The 19,201-nt window shown below is 40.4% G+C and overlaps 1 protein-coding gene across 2 annotated transcripts in view; it reads left to right on the top strand.

Moving 5' to 3' along the window:
* knockout (Stork-head domain-containing protein knockout) overlaps window positions 1-19,201 on the top strand; it is an 80,149-nt gene that overhangs the window by 24,552 nt on the left and 36,396 nt on the right. For both annotated transcript variants that reach the window (XM_018444313.1, XM_018444312.1), the window contains exon 2: window positions 17,921-18,172. In XM_018444313.1, the coding sequence (XP_018299815.1) occupies window positions 17,972-18,172 (201 nt within the window). In that variant the 5' untranslated portion in view covers window positions 17,921-17,971. The remainder of the gene's footprint in view (window positions 1-17,920; window positions 18,173-19,201) is intronic.

The raw sequence follows: 19,201 nt of genomic DNA, 5'->3' as shown, positions 1-19,201 counted from the left end.
TATTTTTTATGTTATTTTTCTTTGTACACATCTCTCCTTTATTTTCTGTATGTTTTTAGAGGACTTGCCTAGAACTGTAAATGCATTATTTACCTATCTATCTTCAGCAGAGAAGGTATCGGTCCGTAATAGGCATCATAGTGAAGTTAAAAAAATGGAGTCACGTAGCGATATAGAATTAATGGAACGAATATATGTCTGTATATAACTGAGAGGTTGTGCACACGAATACTCGCAGGGGCCATCACTACTCTCTCGTTACTCCTCCTCTCTCTTACTAGTCATCTCGCCCTCTTATGTAGTAGAAACACACGCGATGTACTTTCGCGCGGCTCGACTCTCGGCCAGCGAAGCGAGCTAAAAACATCAAATTTGTGCGATACGAAAGCGTCTGCGCACGGATCTGTGAAAACGACCGCGCCGCGTTACTTTTACTTATAAATTTATCTCGTTGGCTGACGGTCTTGCAAATAATAACCGCGCATTGAGGTGCGATACACGAAAACGGGGGCTTCTTCGCACGAATGGCCGCGATGCGGACAAAGTCTCGCGGACATAGAGCGCTAAATAGAGTGTACATTAAATATTAAGCAGAGGAAAGTAACGCGGGTTCCTGTTGGCGAGGAGCATAGGTATAGCCTTATCTCGAGCGCATATCCGATGACGATACGCGCAAGAGATAAGGCAACTATAATAATAATCATCGTTCGTTTCACCGTAAGAAGTTGTGCGTATCAAAGCGCTGCCTTCGAATTAGACGGCCGACTTTCGTTTCTAGAAAATAAGCGGCGTGCAAAATCGATACTTGACAGTGAGGCGTGATGTAATTATTATCGTGCCATGTGGTGATAAAACTATACAAAAGATTGCTTATTAATTAGAATTTTGAAGCGATCGATTTCCCGTGATTGAACATATTTATAGTTTTGTAATTTAAACTTTGTATTCTTCTGTCTGCATGAATACCCCCATTTCAAATTAAAAATGATAAACATTTTTATATTTTTGTGCAAATTTCGTGATGACGCCTCAAATCTAAGCAACAAAGAACAGTTTTGCATACACTTTATCTCGTTTACATTTTTACATTTTTAGGCGAAACTTTGTAAAACACGGTAATAAAAAGGGTGAAAAATTGACAGAAGTGTCAAGTACATCTCGCAATATAATTTTAATTAGCGTTGTCGTAACGATATACATTCCTAATCTTTCATGCCAAATACTTTTCTTCCTGTTCATAATATAATTCTAATTTTGCTATTATAAAATCTACATGAACTTTTTTTTTAAATCATAAATTACATCATTCAAGAGAAAACAAATTAAGACTCTGATATATTGCTGAGAGATTGGTATACGAGAATCGTCCAACCGCGCACTGGCGTGAAATTTTTCACCGGGAATAAGCCCAGGAATCGTCGTCCCCCGGAGTCACGAAAGTCATGAATTACCCCGCATAACACCGGAGATCAAGCGGACCGACCTCCGCGAGAGGAAACGGCCGTCGCTATCGCTGTCGGGGAACGATATCAATCCCGTGCGGGTATCGCGCGTAGAATCGATCATTCACGTTCGCGGCGGCACGGCAGGTCAAACGTGCCGATCGATCGTGCCCGTAGACGATCGTAGTGCGCGTAGGACGACGCGGACTTCGTTTCGTTATCGCGAACGATTTCGCCCTTGCGTTCTACCGCGCGGTCTGTAATCAACGAGCGCAACGGCGTCGTGATTTAAATCGAGATCCAAATCGAATTATCGTTGAAAGAGGAGGAACCCGATACCGCGTCGGCGTGAGTTATACCATCCGGGCGGGTGGTGGAATTCGATCAAGCATGGTGGTCTGTACGCGATTAAATTTTTTTGAACTATCGTCTCTTCGAGTACCGTAATGTATGATTGGAAGAGAGATCATTGCCAGGTTTCTGTGGGAAATTATTACATACTCATTTAACGCGACTATCACATCCTGTGCCCCAATTCTGTAATTCTGTAATTTTGTTTTTTAGTATAATATCGTTACATTATCGCTGCGCAATGATAATATAATGATACTCACACTGTCGTTAAAAGTTACAGAATCGGAATACTGATCCGTAATAGCGTTCCGTAGCATGTTGCTTAATGAGAATAAATGTTTTGTTTTCACGCTCTATAAAGATTCCGATATAAAGATAATTTAAATAATATGTCTTTAGTTAATTCATAGCCATGAATTAAATGTCAAACCGGCTGTATAAATAGCGAAAAGATGTACAATTTAAAAACATATTAAAATGTTCGCCAATAGATTCGCCTAGAATATTAGGTCAATCGAGTACAGGATTTTCCGGTCACGTTTAATCGACGAAAAATAGCTTCCGAGCAAAGTGCTTTTGCACGTGATACCTCCGTGGACTCGTAATAACGGTAACGAGAGATTCAACCGTTCTCCTCTCGAGATATTAGTTCGAAGCCGAGAGTTGAGCTGAGGAAAAGTTTTCTTTTCGGTCTATGAACAAATCATCAGAACGGCGGCAAAAAGCGCTCGGCCTTTCTCTCTTTCTCTTTGTTGATGGATCCGATACTTGATTCTGAATAGAACCGACCATTCAATTATGTACAGCCGCCGTTTAACACGTCCGTTCAAAGAAACGGTAACGAGCTCCTCCACTTGACTTTCTTGCTGCGCCGTAAGCGCCAGTTCCAGCGTGGCGCTACGACGCAGAAAAAGATTTTTCTGCGCGTCGTTGCCCAACTTTTTGTTGCAATATCGCGTCTTTGTAGTCAGAGAATTGCGTAGGATAATACGCCACTTTCAGGCTACTGTTATTTTGCATTCGTACCGGAAACGCCCTTGAAGGAAGGGTATTTAATTCTCTTTTTTTACGAGATGAGATTGGAATTTATAATATATAAAATTATATATTTTATAAAAATTTATTTTATTTATTTACTCTCTAAATCTGAATCAGTAGATAATCATTGATATCAGTCTTAAGTATGCCACAAGGTAATCAGTAAAATTCACTGATTCAGATTTAGAGAGAAAGAGAGAGAGAGAGAGAGAGAGAGAGAGAGACAGAGAGAAAATTTTTATTATATAAAAAAATGAAATGAATTTATTACAAGCGATTGGCTAGTTGTCAGTGTCTATTTGCCTGTCCAATACTCCATTAATTTAATTAATAATCTCCACTACGTCGAATAAAAAAGATACAGCTTTGAATGGGCTATTATCCTGCCACTGCTTGCGCAATCGCTCGTACGCATCGACGACTATTCGAACACCCTGTACACGGCAGAGGCGGATCCAGAGTCCGCGGAACAGAGAGGGAGAGAGGAAACCGTCTTGGCTAAAGCCGAGAAAAATTCCTAGGAAAGAGAAGTTCCTCTTTGAAGATAGCTGCCGCCTTCTGCGCGCACGTATACTGCATGTACATGGATAGTTAGATGGGTGAAGGAGGAAGAGGAGGACCGCGTCTCGCCTTTAGGCATCGATCTCGCGAGAAGAGGAACCGTGGTTCTTCCCTCTCTTATATCTCTCCTCCCTCGTATCCTCGCGAGCATTATCCTACGATCGACCACACCCGATCCCTCCAGCGAAAATCCGTCGTGGAATCGCACGCGCATACGTTCCGTACATCTTCCTCCGGAATTTCCTTTCGGACTGGCGTTGCTCGCCGACGAAGTCTCCGACCGAAGATGAGCGGCGAGATAGTCGGTGGTGGTAACCGCGGATTCTATGAGTCCTATTGTTTTAGAATCATCGCGATGCGAGCGGTGCGAAACTGACTGTGATACTACATTTACATCGGCGATTCATTACCACATAATAATAAACCTGTTACACACCGAAATACATACATATTTATTTCAAATAGAAACTCGAATTTTGTAGGAGTATATAGGAGAGGTGGATTTTATTTTTTTAAAAGAAGAGAGGAGGTAAGGAGAGACGCGTTTAACTTAGAACAGAATTAAAATGCAAGATCAGACATAATTGAAAGAGAATTATTTCCTGGCGTGAAACGTAATTTCCGGCAATGTGCGTACAAGTATCGCGCGTGTAAATCGCACGAGTGGAAACCTTTAACTGTCGGCTCGGGCGAATGCCTCGAGGAAACGTCAGTTCCACTCGGACGACTATAGTCGCCTTTAAGTTATATAGGAACGGAGTCTTCCTAGCGCCTACAGCTGTCTTCGGCAGCGAGAGGGTTAAACGTCGTCGTACTTATTAACCGTTAAAATATTTTCATTGATATATCGATCCCTGGGAGCGTATGGGACGGGATATCTCGTAAATCTTCAATTCAATAATGCCTATCCTCGCAAAATCGTTTACAATTTAATCTCTACTTTCTATACTATTTAATCTACAAAAATTATCTACAAAATTGCCTATGATTTAATTATATCTGATTCTTATTTCCCTTTAAGGGATCGATATGTATTTATATATGATTCAATATGTATTTATATACGATTCAGTTATGCTACAATTAAATTTATTTTTTAATATCTATTAAATAAATTATAATAAATTACTTTGATCCTTTCATAGAGACGCTTATTGACCGGCGACTCATATCCGGTCGCGACCGACAACGTATGCAATTGCGTATGACCATTTTTCACGTTGCTCCACGCGTTAAACGGAAACATCTTCCCTGTTAGTCTATCTTACTCAACTTCTCACGACATATTATCCTATGATCGACCACACCCGAAGCCTAGAGCGATGTAATATCCATGAGCGCGTATCCTCCTTCAGAATCCCTGTCTTTCAAGCCGGTTGCATCACGTCTTCCCCTAGCCCTCACTACTTCCGGGAACATCTGCATTTTTTTCCGGCCGTAAGTGCATCATCCACGCGCATGGATTTTTGCGGTGGATTTTACGATCGTTCTCCTCGCGGCACGATTTACGATCGTCTCTTACCTTTTTCTTTTCTCGATACTAGTCAGGCAATAATTACGAGAGTGCCTGTTAAATTAAACAATCCTTCGAATGGAACGTCAATTCGATTTATCGCCGTCGAATTATTTGAGTCGTCATTATCGCCGATAAATTAATCGTTCAGTCGTTTACGTAAAAATAATCGTTCGTCGATTATATTCCTACCATTCCCGCGAAGTAGCTAATCGCTGTCATCGCGCCTTGATAAATCGCTACACGCTTTTAACGATTCATAATGTCCAATTCCAGAAGCACTTGAACCGAATGAATAATGACAGATTAAGACACGTCTAGATCCGACAATTTTTTTATAAGCATGGCCAAGATATTTGAAATCCTGACGAGCACTTTCAGCAAGAGACCATCCAAATTATGAGACGGATATATCTCTTCACAGCTCTATTTGACCTTTCACGTCGCTCAGATTCGTCCTTCACGGAGTCGTGAATGCGAGCTGTAACGAACCAGATTAGCTGACTCGAATCGTAGAAATCTGTGGGATTCACGTCGGACGACCAGGGACGCTAATCGTGATCAGTACGGCCATGAGCAGCCGCCCTTAAAGAGGGTCCTAAGCCACCTTTCCACCCCTCTTTCGCTTTTCGCCTCGTTCTCTTAGGGGTTTCTCCCTCGTTTCCGAGCAAGACGTTTGGCGAGATTTATAAAAGCACCGTATACGCCCCGAAGCTGTTGGCGAAGCCTTGGAGCGAGATTTATTAACGTTATAAGAAAGCGGAGAAGACCCAGATTTTGCATTTAGAACATAGAAGGAAAACGTCGCTTCTCAAATAAACGAGAAACAACTTTTTCATCGGTACGTTCAAACGGTAATATATTTATAAATTGCGTGCTCGAGAAGCGCAAAAATAACCCCGTTGGCTCCTCCTAATCCATATAACGAGTAATCTCCGCAAGGTAAAAAACGAGGATCGTTTCTGCGTGTTCACGATGACGTTACGCTAGACTAACGGCCGTGTAACTGGTATTACATCACGCGAACGGATCGGAGTATCGAATTACAGAGACAATGTCACGATCGTGACGATATTTAACCAATTGTACGGTAAAAATAAGGCGCGAAGGCGACTCGCGATTACGATCGCGCTCCGTTGCAGTTTCGTAATTAGCTCGCGCTTAAAAACAAGGCTCTCAATGATGGTTTTTACGTAGCTTGGAGGAAATGAGAGGTCTCGCTGAGAGAGAAAGAAAGGAAATAAAGAGAGAAAAGAAAAGGAAGAGTGATTTTAACCGAGAAACTCGCGTGTTCCGCATTTATTTGCCGGACTCTTCGCCGGCCGCGTCGCGCTTAGAGAGTGAAGACTTAACGGAACATGGAAAATTAATGGAATGAAACTTTTTTTTTCGCGGCAGCCGCACGGTGATCTAGGATACAATGCGTGCGCGATTAATCACGCTCATTTATTGTTGATTGACGACGCGGCGACGATGTAACACGAATTTACGATGCGCATATGCAACGCTTGATCGATCGGCGCTCGATTGAACAAATAGCGCTTAATTTTCCGCACGCGGGGTATACCGCTGCGAAATTTATCGCTAAGCATTTAGCATTCTCGCCTCGCGAGACTTATCACGCTTGTAAGATCGAACGTTCTGCCGAGCAACGATAAAATATGATAATTTCAAGCGTACAATTATACGTCGCGCGGAATTACCGCTAATTAATTAATATATCGCATCGGGTGGCGCGTGTGCGAGAGTTTACAAGTGCCTTAGATATGGTGGTGCATTTACTTGTCCGTTGCAATAAAATTGAGAGCTAATGCATCGCCGTATGATCGCCAGTATTGAACGCTCGTAAGATATTAACGCTGAGAGAGAGAGAGAGAGAGAGATTAGGTGCATGGCGATTGAATAAAGTAATTTATTAAACGCTAGTTAAACGAGTTTCGCAAGAGGACAAAACCCGTAAATGTTTACGAACCAGCAATAAATACTTGCGTTTATGGCAAGAAATGAATACGCGACATCAGCCGCGTGTAAATTAATTTCGCATCTCGGATGAATTTTCAAGATTAATATGTCGGACGACATTCGTTTGGATACCATTTAAACTCGTGCATCGCACTACGCATTGAAGATTAAGAATTGCAAATTGGAAATCAGTCAATTAGAACGGAACAGATTAAAATTAAAATTATCTGACTGGTCGAATTCTAATCTCTAATGCAGTCCTTTGCAGTCTCCAATATGTCCTATGACTGGTTTTACATTGATTCGCATAATTGAGCGTTTTGATTTAATTCGTAAATGGAGAGCAATAAATTTCGAAAACGTGTGCGTACACTCCGAGATTATGGAGACAAAAAATTTACACAAGTTTGGGGTATCGATTCATAGAGATCGACGTTATCATCGACGCAGTAGTTATCGTCGGACCGTCACGGATCCGCTCCAGAAAATCTCTAAGCGGAGAGAATAAACGTTTTGATAAATCGGATGTGGCGCTGTAACGGCACGTACGTGCAGCTAATCGATTCGTGTTTTCTTCAAAGACACCGATAGTGTTCCACAGCAGAAATCGAATAAGCTCGGGGCGCACGAGCGCGCAAAGCGGTTTCGTACCGTGCAATCCCGCAGGAGTTTTCAATAAGCTCGGCGACTTGCTCCAATAAATCCCCCGCCGAGAACAATCCGCGATAAATCATTTTCTAACGGCAGCAACAGTGTTTGCGCTATAACGGTAATTGGTCTAGTCGCCGCCCGGTATCTCGAGTCTGGAGAGCAGCGAGATATTAATGATCGCGCCGGACCGGCGCGTATAACAAAGATACACATTGCTTGTTTTGCAACGCTCGTCGATCGACGGATCGATTTCCTCTTACGACTTTCCTTTCCAAAAACAACTACTAAGTCGACTAAGTGCGCGCGAGCACGTTCTTCGTGGAGAAGAAACAGCGCAATCTCATAATTCGATTTTCGACAAAATCAACGGCGTTTCTGTTGCGGACGTGAGGCATGTCTTTGAAAAAATTAATATTTATCGATCCGTCTGTAATCTGACTCTTTTTCGTCCAACCTAGATTTCTTTATTGTTCTAGACTTTCAAAAAAACGTGAAAAATTTAAAGTTACTTTTCAACAGCTGTATTACGTTACCAAATAGTTTTTTTTAACTAAAATGTCATCTGATAATCATTGAAATTGGAGTAAAAGTAAGGATGAAATTTAACAGTGAAATTTTATTTGTCCAGATCGCAAACTGGATTAATAATTAATAAAACTCATCGAGACCGAAAATAAAATGAAACAGTTTTAAGACATTTAATAATAAATTACTAATCTCTTTCTCTCGGATATATTTTTTTCTATTCGCGCATCATCAAAATGATGACATTTGTTTATTCCTCTAAGCATTTTCGGTATTTCTGATGGTTGCTTTTTCTACACAACCAGGATACACACATACAAACACATAGAGTTTTACGGCTATGGTTAAATTGTTTTCCTCCTACGATCGCACTTTCCTCTCCTCGAGCGACCGCGGAAAAATAGACTTTCGACTCGATCTGTCGCTGCCTGATCGGCTTGACGGCAAATAACGAGAATAATGGCCGCGTATGTATGTACTCCGATATTGACGCTTCTCTGTGTCGGTGAGTGTGTCCGCGTGAGTGGGCATACTCTCGTACAACCTCGAGGTCGATGGAAAGTGAAAACGAGTGACTTCTGTATGAATTGTCATACCGTATCGTGCATACGTTAACGCTAAAAGGGGCTGTTTATTATACATTATCGATCTTTATCGGGTAGAATAATACTACTAGTGATTTCCTCTATGAAGGAATGAATTTAGTAGGATTTCCTCTATGAAGGAGCGTTAACGATCGATTTCTCTCTCATAATAACGTAAGCTTGCAACCGAGTTACCTAATTTATGTCGATTTGTTTTATCTTTTCTAGTCGTTCATTTGATTTTTTTTTTACAGTAATTAGTCCACAGTTAATTAAAGTTCATTAGCTTTAACCTCGAATTCCTTAAATGGACTTTCGAAACCGAGTTAGTTACAATGCAATAACGAATATTCCGAGAATTCTCTGACGATATACTGCGTGACAATAAGTGTGCGTGTGACGTACGAATGGCTGATAATGATCCACGTGCCAACAATTAACCATGCACCGCCGGGTCATCATTAGTTTCCCTTATAAGTAGGAAGAGAAGCGTTGGGAACGATAACGCGTAATTACGTACGTGCGCGCTTCTACCGTTAATAATGCACGCGAGTACGCGTCCTTGCACGATCTCCGTGACTCTTTTAAAGATTTCCCGCATTGATTTATCTCCATAAAAGTTACTCTTATAAAAACATACGCTTTCTTCGTCGCTGTGAATATCTCTTATTAAACCGACGCAGCGTTGGTTAACGATCGGTACGATTCGCCCTATATGGCGATCGTTCCTTACCGTATTGTACTTCCGGTAGTCTCGCAAAGTGATTTTACGCCTTGGGGTATCAATCTAATCGGAAATGATCGCTGCTTCTTCGAAGGATTCGGTGGAAAGTTGCTTCCTGCGAGTACTTGATACTTTCGGACAAATTATTACGCGAAATTACGATTTCATTCCGACTCTCGCTTTCTCCTATGTCTAAATTAATTAACAGACTCTCTCATTTCGACACACACATACATACGAGCAGGGTGAATCAAATTAGCTATCGAGCTATTATTAAACAAATATCGTAATTAATTATTTTTAAAGTATATATCGCCTCTTAAATCTGTATGTAACTCAAATTCTTCGTGATGGTTCAATAAGTACATATATACGATATATTTTCATTTAACAGATGCGTTCACTTTTTTTAGCAACGCATCGGCGCGCCTAATTTCGCGCTTGATGTAATAAATGCAATGGCGTGATCCAGACGTATTAAAACGACAGGAAAGCACGAAACTCATGTATGTACTACTTAAAGACCACTGTTAGCGTGAAAGTTTCGCGTATCGATATTTCGCAATTACGATACCGGCTATTCAACGAATTAAACTTATCTATTACAACGAAGCGTTAAATGCTGTTCTGAATTATGTTACGACACGAATTATACGTATTGCCGTTACTTGCTTGCACGCGCGTTAATAGCGCGTATTCGCGCGTACGTAAAATTGTTTAGCGCATACACGCGAATCCTATTATGGCTTGAGATAAGTAAGATCGCACGTATAATATAAGTATTTGTATATTTTATATCGCACACTAAGGAAGAGAATTTTAATACCACACAGACCGTTCCATTACACGATTTCTTTTTAAAATAATTACACTCGAATATATAGAGAAGTTATCCATATCGAGAAAATAGCGTTTTCTCAATATCTACCGTAAGTGGAACACCACGCACATCAGCTTCGAAAGTTCGCAACTTTTATTTTCATGGTGATGCCTTCGTGCTGCACTCTACAGCGAATTCTATTAACGGGTTATTATCGTGATCTCGGCGTGGCAATAATTCGCTCGGGATTCTTTAACCGCGAAAAATTACGCCATCACCTCGTCAAGGACTCCGGCCGTCCTTACGTCCGGTATAATTTATCCTGCCAGGTTGAATCACCTTTGTCGCGTCGCAGATCGACAGTCACACTTGAGTGCGGTTGACATCCTTTACTCGAGCAACCGTATGTATCTTTGCCACGTCTCTCGCTCGCGTGTCTCGATTTACGCTTGTTGCTCATTAGCACGTTATGAAATTTGCTTTCCGCAATAAATTTCCCACTTCGCGAAGAATCGTACATCATTCGAACGTTTTTTATTAATCAGAAACGACGTTTGAAATGCTTTTATTATGGTGAATAATGTATTTAAAGCTATACACGTATCATAGAATCGCATGGATTCCAATCGGAATTATTCTGTATTTCCTAGAAAATACGATCCAGAAGAAATCTAAAGAATAATTCAACAATTTCGGTTGAAATTCATTCTAAATAATTCCATAATATACATCCTGCGCATGTATTATGAAACTGTTGTTCGGAATGGATTGCGATCAGAATTGTTCAGTTCTTCCCTAAATTTCTATTGTATTTTTCTAAACAAAACGGAATAATTCTGATCGGAATCCATTCCAAACAATTCCATATGTGCCCTGGAAATGTTCCAAATGCGTCGCCATGGAAATAAGATTCCAAAACTCGCGTTTCAGTTCCAAGAGTATAAAATGTGTGAACATTTTTCGTAAAATTGAACTCGGACGCTGATGTAAATATGTTAACGACTATTCGATTTACCCTACTACTGTATAATTTTTTCTCTCACGAAAATATTTTTCTTATATAAAAATCTTTATAAATTTTTTATAAAAATAAAAAGGTTAAGCGTTTGCAGTAAAATATTGTTAATTAAACATCAATGTACATTGACAAAAATTTCTGATTGAACAAGAAAAATGACGAATCAGAAGATTCTAATCATATCAATTAAAATTCTAGTTAACTCAACAGGAATTAACAATAGATTCAATCAGAAAATTCTGATTTGTCCACTTTCAGAATTTTAATTAATACAATCAGACTCTTTTTCTAGCGTATCTTTCGTGGAAACTTATATGTCTTCTTGCGCATACGTATTTCCAGAAGGAACATAGTATCTATGTTTTAAAACTTTCTAGTAGCGCACGTGCCAGCGATCTGGGATAATGTCGACGATTTCAGCGACTCGGATATCAGAAATCGCACTCCCACGTGCTCCTTGTTCCGATGTGCGTGCTTCCCTGGGAGAACGATTTTCGCGAGACGCGGTAGCCCGCGCGTCGTTGAGCAATCGTTTGACTTCACCGCGGTGATATCAGTGCCGATGTTCTCCAGAGTCGATCGGAACTGGCTGACCGACACCGGTCGTCGACGAAGCCTTTCTCCCTGTCGTCGTTATTTCAATAATGCTCACGTACGGCACGTTATCCGCGCGCTCACAATTGACATCCTTTAAGGCACACCGCGCGACGTCGCCCATATATCCGCGCTTTACCGTTGCTTGTCATTACGAGAGGGGAACCTTGGGATACCATGGGGTAGCCTTCGGTGACCCCTTGTCAATACCTCCGAAGCGTACGTGAGAGCCTATCTTGCAAAACGTAAAACGAAGACCGCGATTATGTTCACTTGGGTATATCCCTAGCTATTTTTTCACAACGCGTATAGCGTGCATTCTCCGCTTTTTCCACATTGCCGCGACGTCCCGGAGGTGGAGGCGTGAGAACCGGGTTTCCGGGATACGCCGCTGGGTATGTTAGAATATACTCTCAACGCTTGACCTCCTCAGTAAGTATCGTATAATATATGCCACGAGGAAGCTAGACGTCTGTTTCCCTCTGTACAGTTTCGCTTATAAAGATTAAATTAACGACATACACTCTGAAACTTTTAGGATGAATCTGAAGAGTGAAATCTCACTCTTAAAAATTGAAAATTGAGCCACTCTTTTTCGAGACTGGCTCAATTTGTACTCTTTAGGGCGAGATTCCACTCTAAAGAATTTACTGAGTATTTATAATACTTACGTCGAAATTATATTAATATTATTTATAATTTTAACTGTATTTATATAAAATATCATATCAATATTATTTAAGATATTATTATTGCTACTAATGTTATTTATCTCGTCTACACTTTACGTCTTGTACTCACGATCGGCTTAAAGCGAATTACAAAACAGATGCACGCGTTCGGATGTGGGTACCAATGTGGTACCAATGATCGCTCGGTATGTAATAATCCAGCGCATATAATGCTAATGCGACAGGTCTAGCCGATAGAACTCTCCGCGTAACGCTAATTAAGCCCGAAGTCCGGAGGATACAATTATGTGATTCTTAAATGGAAACTTAGCGTGTGTGGTAATTTCGCGTCTTGAGTTTCTTGATATATCCTATTACGTCGAGCTATGTCGGTCGTACCAAGCGAGAGTCACGCAACTTTTTTTTCTCCGAATTACCGAAAGGCGCGTCGGTATACAGCTCGATGAATCTCCGCTTTTTCGCTAAATAATTCTCTCGCACTCGAGATAATTCACTCCCGTTTTCTCTCACAATAATTGTTCCCGTACTTGGAAATATTATAATATTGATAACACCGTTTGTCAGTTATCGTAATTAAAAAGAAATTCTCAGACATTAACGTATCTGTACGCAGTTTCCACAACGTCAAACGATGATGACAGCCGTTCGGAACTTTCTATTTATGTTCTCATCGACAGACTGACGTAAGAATTCATCATACTTTAGGACTCGAAGCGAGTCGATGTAGTCATTGATAACCCGCTCGTTTCTCATTTAAGATCTCAATGGCCATCTCCAGCGGGATCAATGGCGGCGCGGACGTAGATTTGTCTTTATTTGGACTTCCATTAGGCCGAGACGTTGTTTGATCGTTCCCGTTACACGTTTTACGAGAATGGTCCGCGCGAGAAGTACTTTCTAGACACTCGACTCTGAGGTCCGGCGGTTGGTCTTCGCCGTCGAGAAGGTCGACGATACATCAAAGGATCACAGAACGAGCCCGCATACGATGTCACGCAAAGAATGAATTTGCTCATTGGATATGAAAGTTTATTTTCTTAACAACCCCCTACGGCCTAGCTATATTCTTCGATCGACAAGTACCGTATAACGAAGCAAAAAAAGAGGAGTGCGAAAGAATTTCGGAGAAAGACGGCGGAGAAATTTATCGATGAGATTTTGCGCTTCGACAAATTGTCGGACAAGTCGTCTAGCAAAAAATTAATGACGCGGCTATTTCAGCAGGCGCAAGATAATAAAAGCGATCCGGAACTCAATTCGATATATATGTAGGGTAACTCGGAGGAAGATGCCATAGTTAACTTTTGATCGCGATATCTTTTCAATCATTATTGATAAATAAAAAAAAATAAAACCAATTGAAAGTTTGATTCATATATTTATTATAGTCTCTATCACACAATTTTATTTCGTACGTTCTTTGAACAATAATAAAAAGAAAAGTCTTCAAAAAAGTGATATCTTACCCAACCTGTTGTCTTAATTAAATAAATAAATTTTAAAATTATCTTCCGACCTTAATTAAATAAATAAACTTTTAAATTATCTTCCAACCAATTGCCATGATTTGTAGTTCGTATATATTTCCTCGGCATAATTTTAATTCTTTTTTGAAAACCAACTAAAAATAATTATAATATCTATTAAAAACAAAATAGTCTTTACGTTCAGGGATAAGATGCCACTAATTGTGTCATCTTACACCAATAAAAAAGTAGCATTTTACCCCGATATGACTATAAAGAATAAAGGAAACTTCTGTTTCAAACATGTATAATTAAGTTATTTAAGAGGTTATAAAAGTCACTTAATACTAAACTTTAATGTCACCACTGCATATTTGTGAAATAAAACTTACAAAGACTTTAATATTAAATTCTAAATATCGCGTAAAATAAGATCAGGATAGTATTTTTTCAATTTATCTCGAGATAAATACAAAATTTTTGAACATGAAAGTGAATAACCTTTGTCAAGTGATTACTAGCACACAATTAAATAATCTGAGTATGCTATTAAAGCCATTTATGCATAAACATGAAAATTATAAGCAAATGGCATCTTACCCGATATGGCATCTTCCCCCGAGTTACCCTATATAAAAAGTGCTTTAAAAAATATATATATAAAGCGATGTCTACTTGAAGAGAGCTACATAACGTAGCATTCTAGAAAAGGTGTCGATTAAATGGGACGAGATCGGAATGTATTACCTTCAGCATTTCAACGTATCTGCGCAGTTATCGTTCGGTTTAACCGGACGTGTAATCCTACTTGTAGAGTTACGGGGCGGCGCGTAATTAAGTTACGGTACGTCGTTTCACCGCGTGGCGATTTGTATGTTTCTGTAAACGTGTTAATCCCGCAGGAAATTACCTTGTCTCTACGAGCGATCGGTTGGGGGATCGAACCGTGGATTGACCGCAAGGAGAATAGCCGCGTTAACGCAGATAGCATTCTTCCTATTTCCGACGAGACGTTGCCGCCTTGCCGGTCGGTGGATCGATCGACGGACGTGATTACTATAATTACGATTATAATAGACGAGATCGGGGAATCCAGGTCGCTCGTGACTCGCGCGCTATGAGGAATCAAAGAGAGACATTCCGTTTTCCAGCGGTAGAAGCTTTGGGAAAAGCTTCTACCGGACAGGGAAATTAAACGAGCGAGTGTTAATTATTGTTGTCAGTGCCTCGTCGATCCCACGCGAACCGGGGTTCAGGTTCAGGGATGCAACGGCGTGCATCGGCGCGGTGCGGCTGCGTCGCGGTGCAACTTACAATTGGCGAGACATTAATGAGAGTCCGTCTCGATCGACGACGCGCGCGGCGAATGAGTCATGCGGCAGGAAGTCCTTTTTCCGCGATGCGGCACGGTCGAACACCTTCCGCCCGACGAACTGGTACAAGGTGAAATCGAGCTTCGATTCGCAGCACGAAAGAGGTCTAACGACTCGCGAAACGATCGCGCAAAGGATCCTTTCGTCCTTCTCCCTCACTCTTGAGTTCCGTTTCATTTTGGAATAATTTCTTTTGCATCGAGACCAATCGTCTACCTTTTCTAGATAAGCAGATAAGATAAACTATTTGCCAAGTACATTGCGAAAATTGCTCCATTGTATCGGTGAGAATGAGATACTCCGAGATACAACGGATAAAAATGCGTCAGACAGCCGCGTGTTCGAAGAGCGGATGGCACGACAGACAACGCGAACGAACAACAACGCGAGAAATTAGCGCTATTAAATCTTATTCTCCTCCCTATCTACGCGTATCTTTTATTTCCTCGATATATGTATATTCCTGCAGGATATTGTCGGCGCATCGCGATCGCGTGAGAGCTAGAAGTCGCCATTTCGCAGGGAATTATTCAATGTCGTCTATTACCCGATAGAGAAGATCGTGTACCACTAACTATCCAATTATGTTCCGATTAAAAAATAAAGCGATAGCTGCGGTACACCGGCGTGTCCCGTACGCTCGTCACGCATCACATAGTATCTTATCTGCGTTATCAAACATCTATCGATGTCAGGAAGTGAACTTTAGCTACTATTAACCATGCGGGACTTTCCAATAAATCGATTCAATATTCATCGCTATCGGAAAACAGATAAATGGAATGTACAGTATCAGCCTATTAACTAAGCCTCAATATGTTTAATACATATTTTTGTACCTGATTAAATAATTCAATCTAATTTATGTAATCTCTGATCCTATTTGATTTTATACACATTTTTATTACTTTCCTTTAAAAATAGGTTAATAGATCATGTAGTCTTACGCCGGTTTTTATAGCCAGTTTTTATATTTAAGACTTTTAAATATGGTCTTAAAATGTTATAAGCCAATCACAGAGCGGTATTAGCATCTTAAGATATTATTTAAGTCTTAAAATAAGAACGTATTATAAACACAAGTCTTAAAAATATATTTGCGTTTTGTTTTAAACAAACAAATAATTTAACTCGTAAATTAAAGCTCATCTGCTACATCTCTTCCTTATCCAGAAATGTACTGTGATACATTTGGCCGCTTGGGGCCGTCTGGTAATTAAGGTCAGATCGAATTCACGGACCGTCGAATCGATGAAGCTCTTGCGCCTCTAGCTCAGTTCCAGAGAAAGAGCTGCGACAATGCGCAGGGTGATGACGACCATCCCTTTCTCTTATTACCCGGCGTTTTGTCTCTCTTGCTGTGATGCCTTGAGTGGATTTTCGCGAGTAAGGGTGTTTCACCCTTCGGCCTAAGTATGGGCGGCCAGGCTAAATCAATTAGGCGTCCGAGGTGGGAAGTGTTGATACAATATAGGAATACGTGACGTTGCTTTTTGGCCTTTAGAAGATGAACAACAACGACGTTCGCAGAATCTCTCAACTATCTTCGTATACCATCAAATGCGAGTTTTAAAAAAAATCAATTAAGAGAAATAATTCTACTTTCAGTCAAAGCGGATCTTAGTACTTAAGTATTTCAATGTGAATTTGTATACAAGGTACCTACTGAAATACTTAAGCACTAAGATCCGTTTTGAAAATAGAGGATTATTTCTCTTAATTAATTTATTCTCGTTGGTCTCTCTCTAATACGAATTATAATTTTTTAGGAAAATCTAGCTTGTATTTTATTATTTTCTAAAATAAAATAGAAATCAATAAATACAATATATGTATAATGTAATATATCGATAACATAAAATGTAATTAAGAAAATAACTTTCTTTGTATTGAATAAAGCCGATATTAGTAAACTTTTGGTAAGACGCGTAATTCGCGTTTGGTTTATTTGGACTGAACGTAAATCTGCATGAGTCGAGAACCACTGATCCTAGATCTTCATGTGCATCCTGCGAGCGGAGTTAGCCTGCAAAGCACGTTCAATAAAGCAGCTGTATGTGTCACGGACAAACGCGTGTAGAGATTTCGCGCAGTCTCTCGTCGCCTGTAACTTTCGTGAACTCGTATAATACATAGTGCGATGAACTCGCCGCCACTTTATCTCTCTCCATGGTACGACGATAAGAATAATTGGACGTAAGACAGCACGGCAGATGAGAGACGGAGGTCTCCGTTGCGTAAAATTGCAGGTCATTCGCAGTCCTCCGCTATCAAGCGTGTCTACAGTTTTCGGTTACGTAATTTCGTACAAAATCGTCCAGACGCCTTTTTATGTAACTTTATGGAACAAATCGTGTTGATATCTTTCATTTAATTTTTTCGTTTAATTTAATGATTAATTTCATACTTTCTTCAATTTATTATATTTATATAATAAATAAAAAAATTGTTGATCAGTCCTGTTTTGAGACAGAATTAATTAGAAATTGTTTATTATAATATTTATTATTTACACAGATCACTTTTGACGATCTAACGTATTGATTAATCTAAACAGTTTATCCCAAGTCAAATTGCTGAATATATTTTTTGTCTTGTTACAGATTTCATGATGCCACCGCCCTATCATCGATATCGTTAGGTGGGCCCTCACAATGGCCTCGATCTTAGGAGATGGAACGGGCCCTGGAGGCCCCGGGCCCTCCCGATGCCTCTTGCTTCTGCAGAGGTCCCTGGCGATTCAGCTGATTCGAGGATCACCTCCTCACGTTGCAAACGCCGGTCAACGGGAAAGTCCAAAGGAACATCCAGCCGATGAGATGTGGATGTACGATAAGGGCTACAATCTGTTTCAGGTTAGTTGTATTATCTTTGTTTACGTCATTGATGTGTTTTTGTCGCGTTGAATTTTCGTCAACAACACGCGCTTTTGGTCTTTCGATAAACAAGTATTGTGCGCCCTTTTTGCTTATTGGCGCCGGAAAAGTTCAACGGAAGCGACAATGTTGGAAGACGTTGCGACTCCGTCGACTCTTCATGTTCTCTTTGTTCCTTCTTCTTGTCGACCCGTAGCGCGCGGGTCCTTTACGGTAAAGCGAACGTTGATTGCCCGCACCGTTATGCCACAATGAGACAATGTGAATTACGAGCAATTTCGCAAAAGTCAGCATAATCGAGGAGCGGCAGGTTAAACGGCGGAAGCTCGTTCTCGCGGCCGACGTTCTCGCGCCGACGTCATCCGGCCCTTCGATAATAAATTTCGCGTTTTACGTCTAGAATTTCCTTCCATGGATGAAATAAACGGCGGTGAAACGAGAGATGCGCCGCTGAACGACGGCGGCGGCGCCGTGCGCGTCGTAATGTAGCTTGTCTCGAATTTATTGCCACCAATGCGTAACATGTAACCGCTGAATATTCAACAGCGGTCTACTGTCTGGTCGGGAAAATCATATTAATGCTCGTGCCGATATAGCCAATGACGGGAAATGCGTAATAAGCGGTGTTATGAATTTTTTATTTTTATTCTCATTATGTGAGATAAGAATGAAAAATTAATAATTAATAAATAAATAATAAAACAAAATAACAAATTAATTGAAATAATAATGAATATAGTAGTTGTTGCAAATTGTTTACAAGACATAATTCGAAAAATCAATACATCTTTGTCATATTTTTGGGAATTTTTGGAATAAAATAAAGGTAAAGATTATTCGTGACACAAAATAAAGCTAGGGTACGTGACCGTCCGCAATAACGAAACTCTCACTTTTCAACGAGTGCGTACTCGGCAGAGAAGCATCCTTGCGGAAAAGTCAATGAGCGAGGCTCTTGCTTTCAGAGTTAATAATAAGGAACGTTCGATAACGATGACAATGTGAAGG

Source organism: Mycetomoellerius zeteki, unplaced genomic scaffold (genome assembly GCF_001594055.1).
Source record: "Mycetomoellerius zeteki isolate Tzet28-1 unplaced genomic scaffold, Tzet1.0 scaffold149, whole genome shotgun sequence".
NCBI classification, from domain to species: Eukaryota; Metazoa; Arthropoda; class Insecta; order Hymenoptera; family Formicidae; genus Mycetomoellerius; species Mycetomoellerius zeteki.
This window is presented reverse-complemented; position numbering and strand designations above follow the sequence as displayed.